General features: G+C 51.9%; 1 protein-coding gene across 2 annotated transcripts; it reads right to left on the bottom strand.

The window, feature by feature from the left end:
* Positions 1 to 244: 244 nt before the first annotated feature.
* NDUFA11 (NADH:ubiquinone oxidoreductase subunit A11) lies at positions 245 to 5517 on the bottom strand. 2 transcript variants are annotated; one of them, XM_063147074.1, is made up of 4 exons: positions 5399 to 5517; positions 4716 to 4808; positions 815 to 937; positions 245 to 562 (listed from the first exon to the last, which is right to left on the bottom strand). In XM_063147074.1, the coding sequence occupies exons 1-4, from the start codon at positions 5478 to 5480 to the stop codon at positions 450 to 452; spliced, it is 411 nt and encodes a 136-aa protein (XP_063003144.1). In that variant the 5' UTR covers positions 5481 to 5517; the 3' UTR covers positions 245 to 449. The 2 variants fall into 2 exon arrangements, with proteins under 2 accessions (XP_063003144.1, XP_063003143.1); XM_063147073.1 differs by lacking the exons at positions 4716 to 4808; positions 5399 to 5517 and having other exon boundaries at positions 815 to 1378.
* Between the last annotated feature and the right edge of the window lie 289 nt (positions 5518 to 5806).

Here is a 5806-nt window from a genome sequence, read left to right as displayed (position 1 = left end):
GAGGCAGCGCTCGGCTTGGGGCGGACCCTTGGCTTCTCCCTCACCCACCTGGGGCAGAGAAATCCCACCATATTAGCTACCATTGCTCCAAAGCACGGCCCTCCGCCCCACCAGCCGCCACGGGTTGGGGCCTCAGGCAGCCCAATTTAGGCCCCGCTCCGACCCAACAGCGCTCTTCTCAGGCGTGGAGTCTTCACACTCGCAGCGAGGCCCACGGCGGACTTTTCTCAAGGAAGCGACCGGCTGAAGGAACACACGGTTCGGCTCTTTATTATTGGAAATCATACACAGCCCGGCCGGACGCCCATCACGGCACCTCGGGCAGGAAGCTTCCGGCGCTTTCCACCCACCGGTCAAATCTCTCCGCCCGCCGACTGGCACCTGGTGTACGACGACGACGACGTCACGTGTGCAGCGACGTTGATTATCTACAGTAGCAGGGGGGAGGTTTAGCTCTGGCGGGGCCCCAAAAACTCCCAGCCTTCTAGCTTGCCGATTTTGATGAGCGCGGCCACGACCCCGAAGCCGACGCAGGCCGTCGTGCCAGTGGCGAAGCTGTGAGCTGCAGGGCGGGAGGAGAAGGAGGAAACGAGGCTCAGTTAGCAAAGGAAGGCAGAGCCGGCGTGGAGAGGCAAACGGCAAGGGCCCACACCCCAGCCGGGGCCCACTGGCAAGAGCGTCCCCTGGGGCTGTCGCTGGGCCTCCTCTTCCCGCGTTGCGTCAGTCTTGTTCCCCTGCCTCTCGTGCCTCAAAAAGCCCGGGCCGCCACGGCCTATAGGGGTCACATCCAGCAGCCGGGCGGGCCGTTACCCACCTCTGGCTCCCAAGACAACGCCCGACGCACAGCCTCCGATTAAATAATTCAGGGGGTCGTCCGGGGCTTCGCGGATCTGTGCGCTGATGCAAGTTGTCGCTCCAAAAACCGCCCCTAAGGTAGCTGTGGAGACCAAAACAAAAGGGGACAGGGAGGGAGAGAAGCCACATATGACTGGCACAGAGAAACCAGCAAGGGCAGGCCACGGGAAGCAGCCACGAAGCTCTGCATGGCCAGCTGGATTGGTCCAGCATCTTGCTTGCCACAGCGGCCAAGCTGGTGACTCCGGGAAGACCACAAATAGGTCAAGAAGGCCACCGACAACCCCCTGCAACAGGCCTCTAAACATGGATAGACCCATCCTTCAAGCCATCTTAAACCAGTCGCGTTATAGAATCCTAGAATAGTAGAGTTGGAAGGGGCCTACAAGGACATCAAGTCTAACCACCACCCCGCACTCAATTCAGGAATCCACCCTAAAGCATCCCTGACAGGCGGTTGTCCAGCTGCCTCTTGAAGCCTCTAGGGTGGGAGAGCCACACTGGAGACTCATTGGTTCCATTGTCGTACTGCTCTAACAGTCAGGAAGTTTTTCCTGATGTCCAGCTGGAATTTGGCTTCCTTTAACTTGAGCCCGTTATTCCGTGTCCTGCACTCTGGGAGGATCGAGAAGTTATCCTGGCCCTCCTCTGTGTGACAACCTTTTAAGTATTTGAAGAGTGCTATCATGTCTCCCCTCAATCTTCTCTTCTCCGGGCTAAACCTGCCCAGTTTTTTCAGTGTCTCTTCATAGGGCTTTGTTTCCAGAGCCCTGATCAACCTGGTTGCCCTCCTCTGAACCCCCTCCAGTTTGTCTGCGTCTTTCTTGAAATGGCATCTTCTGGTCCAAACTCAGCTCCTTAATTCCAAGTGATATGAAGCTGTCTAGCACCTTTCTTGGGCTGTGTCATTCAGGAACAAACAAAAGACGCCGTTTTAAAACTAAATCAACCAGGAGATAATGAAAGAACAGGCCAAACCAGGTGCCGTTTACGCACCTACCTTCTTCGAAGAAACTCCAAACCGCAAATTCACAGGACGGCTCACAAAAGTGTCAGAATTTTCACAGGCATTTAACAGCATTTAACAACACAACTTTTGTTTGTTTTTTAACAGCCCCCAGAACTGTTTTTAAATGGATACCGTTGTTTTTATACTGTTTATGTTTTCGATGGCTTTAATTTTGGATACTTTTCAATGTTCACTGTTTTTAACTTTTGTAAACCGCCCAAAGAGCTTCGGCTATGGGGCAGTATATAAATGTAATAATCCAAACCAAATCAATTGGCCTCAGTCTGAACAAAGCTCCAAAAGGCATTTCATTTTTATTTCATTTTTTGAAGAGGTCCGGGAAAGACGTAGGACATCAAGTATCTGCTGGTTTAAACCTACCTTCCCCAACCTAGCGTCGTCCAGCTGTGTCGGACTGCAACTCTCATAATTCCCCCCTATGGGATGATGGGGCTTGTAGTCCAATCCATGTGGAGAGCACCAGGTTGAGAAAGGTTGGCTTAAGTTCTCCTATTGAAGAATTGGCAGGAACATGTCATGTACAATGCAAACCTCAAAAGTGCAGATCCAAAAGGAGCCTAGGTGTATTTCTCCCATTATGCAGGGAGCGTACTCTTGAACAAGGAGGTTTTATGCTCAGGGGAATATCTAGTGCTCAAATTGCAGGATGGTTTGGCCTGCTTTGCTTCGTAACTCTGCCTTCAGTGACCGTTTTTAAAAATGCTACCAGGCAGCTGGTATTTGACTAAAATTTAGGGGGTGCTGGAGGTGATGCTGGTAGGTTACATTCAACAACCTTCCCTTTAATTCAAGCACTCAAGATATGCTTCTGGGAAAGGAAATACTCTCACAGAAGAGGACGTACGGGATACCAGAAGAAGATTTATACCAGGTATCTCCAACGCAGTCCCTATGAAAAGGACCCCAACCTATTGGCACCTACTTTTTTTTAAAAAAAAAAAAATATTTCCCTGCATTTTTTAAAATATATGTAGATGGATTTGTATATATCCATAGCAATTTATATCCATGAAATGCTCACAACGTTCTAGCAATTATACACAGGTTCCAACGAAAGTGGACCAAGTTTCAAAATAAGTATTCATTCAAAGCTGGGACCCATATGTCACCCATTCAAATATCGAAAGCACTGTATGGTTTTCAATCCGTTGCTTTATAGGGGGAGAGGTTTTTTTTCCTTCTAACATTGTAATATCCTCGTTTGGCGGTCAAAAGGGCATGGGGGCACCCATTTAAGCTGAACATTTGTTAATTCCCATGAAGCAGGGTGATTTCGAAGCACGTATGTAAGTAAACATTACAGACTGCTCCAGTAGAAAATGTATCTGTGTTAAGAACAAAACAGGGCAGCACAGTTGCTAACAGGGACTGGCCGACGAGACCACATCACGCCAGTACTTTTCCAGCTCCATTGGCTGCCAGTCCAGGTCCGGGCCCGATTCAAAGTGCTGGTATTGACATTTAAAGCCCTAAACAGCTTGGGGCCAGGTTATCTGAAGGAACGCCTCCTCCCCTATGTACCTGCCCAGACCCTAAGGTCATCCTCAGGGGTCCTTCTTCGTGAGCCCCTGCCAAAGGAAGGGAGGCGGGTGACCACCAGGAGCAGGGCCTTCTCTGCTGTGGCACCCTGGCTGTGGAATGAGCTCCCTAAGGAATCAGAATAGCAGAGTTGGAAGGGGCCTACAAGGCCATCGAGTCCAACCCCCTACTCAGTGCAGGAATCCACCCTAAAGCATCCCTGACAGAACAGAAGGTTCGCTTGGCACCTACGTTATACGCCTTTAGACACCAGGTGAAGACCTTTTTATTTTCCCAGCATTTTAACAGTCTATAAATAAATTTTAACTCGGTGTTTTAAATTTGTAATTTTGCATTGCTGCCGTTTTTATCTGGTTGAGCTTTTATATTGTATTTCATATTATGGTTTTATACTGTTGTTTTCTGCTTTGAATGGTTTTAATTTTTGTGAACCGCCCAGAGAGCTCCGGCTATCGGGCGGTATAGAAATGCAATAAATAAATAAATAAATAAATAAAAGAACCTCTTTCCCCAATGAAGCAGCTACTGACCAATTCCAAAGCATACGCTGAAAAGAAGCACCAGCTGTATTGCACCGCTAGAAATGATTATGAACTGCCGAGAGATTTTATTCTATTCAGCAGTATAATAAATGCCACAAAGAGCCGAATTAGACAATTCCTTTTAAAAGAGACATTGCGCTATCCATTAAACATGAAACAAAAGCGTTTGCTAAATAAGAGGGAGGTGAAGAGCCATAGATCCGATAGGGAGATGCCAAAGCAGCGCTCTACGGAGTAGACATTTTGTGGTGTTTGCAGTTTCTCAAATTCCCAAAGGTTGGGGACTCCTGGCCGAAACAGTGGCAGGCCCGTGGTCTTTCACGTTCTGTATCGTATTGACTGGCAGAGTTATAGACCGGGGGTCTTTCTTTCCCAGCCTCACCTGGAAAGACAAGGCACTGAATATGCACCTTTTTGCTGCTGCCCCAATGCTCTATGCTGGATAAGGGGCCTCCCAGAGAAGCACACAGATCTGCCTGTTCTCCTCGGCTCAATTTTAACTGCACTTGCAACAAGTGCAGGGATTTAAAATGCATTATGGGTTTGCTAAACCCGTCCAAAATGGCTCACAAACACGGTACCAGCTCCTGAGCAGCTGGGTTCAAGGATTTTAAAATGGCTTCGTGTTCCGCTGTCGCGGGATTCTTGCCTTTAGGTTGCTTTGTTATTATTTTTAATTGAGAAGTGGGAACTTAGCCCGAAAAGCAGACTCGGGGATCAATACTGGCTGCTACACCAGCTGGACCTACCCATGGTGACTGTGGCGGTGGTCGCCTTCTTGAAACTCTCCATCGTGGTGTCTGGTGGGTACAGCACAATGTTGTAAACTGAACCAATAAGACCTGCAAGAAGAAAGGTGCGGCTAAGAATGGAAGAACATCAGAAGAGCCCTGAGGCTGGATCAGACCCAGGTTCCACCCAGTCCAGGACTCCGTTCACACAGGGGCTGAGCAGCTGTCAACGAGGGACCCGCAACAGCACCCTCCCACCCATGTTCCCCAGCAACTGGTGGCACGCAGGCTGACTGCCCTCTGATCCTGGAGGTGGCACAAAGCCATCAGGGCTAGCAGCCATGGATAGCCTTCTCCTCCTCCGGGAATTTATCCATCACCCTTTTAAAGCCATCCAAATGGGTGACCATCGCCACATCTAGTGGCAGTGAGTTCCATAGGGGGAGCAGCCGCCTTCCCTCCTGTGTGAACGCAGCTAATCCGGAGTGACTCCGAAGCGACTTTATTCAAGCCAGGTAAAGCCCGCTCTGCGTCAGAACATGAGTCGGTGGTGGTGGTTGTGCTCCTCCCCGCTCTTTCTCTCCCGTGTGAACGCAGCTAATCCGGAGTGACTCCGGATTTAGTCCTTCTCAACAAGCCCGCGAAAGCGGCGGCGGCGGCCTGCCTTTCCTCCCCCGCCCCGCCCCCGTGCCCGGCCTCACCCAAGGCGGCCCCGAGGCGGCCCGCGAGCCAGGCCTTGCGGGGGCAATCGGTGCCCTCCGGGGTGTCCCAGTAGCCGGACATCTTGGCAGCGGCGGCACAAATCTCGCGAGACCCCGCCGAGGACGCCGGCGGCCAAAGCCTCGCGAGAGCAGGCGGAGCCGCGAGCAAGCCGACCAATCGCTGCGCGCGGCCTCTCAGGGCGTGGGCGGGGCCTACGGCGCAGGCGCAGCCGGCGGTGGGGGGGGCGAGGCTTCTCCTTTTCCCCGGGCAGGGCGGGGCGTGCGCTCTGATTGGCCTCGACGCGCGGGGGCGTGGCGCCGGCCCGCCATTGGCTGCGGCGCGCGGCCGGGGGGGCGTGGCCTGGCCGGTCGCGGGGTCTCCTCTATGACGTCGTCGGCGCCGGGCAG

The sequence above is a fragment of the Elgaria multicarinata genome, chromosome 23 (assembly GCF_023053635.1).
Source record: "Elgaria multicarinata webbii isolate HBS135686 ecotype San Diego chromosome 23, rElgMul1.1.pri, whole genome shotgun sequence".
Lineage (NCBI taxonomy): Eukaryota > Metazoa > Chordata > Lepidosauria > Squamata > Anguidae > Elgaria > Elgaria multicarinata.
Note: the sequence above shows the minus strand (reverse complement) of the source record. Positions and strands in the feature narration are given on the sequence as shown.

Excerpts from the sequence above, each read along its gene's own strand:
- NDUFA11 (XM_063147073.1), bottom strand. The coding sequence starts at position 1,175 with ATGGGTCTATCCATGTTTAGAGGCCTGTTGCAGGGGGTTGTCGGTGGC. Across the intron at positions 563-814 it reads CGTTGTCTTGGGAGCCAGAG|CTCACAGCTTCGCCACTGGC; the intron begins GTGGGTAACGGC and ends CCCGCCCTGCAG.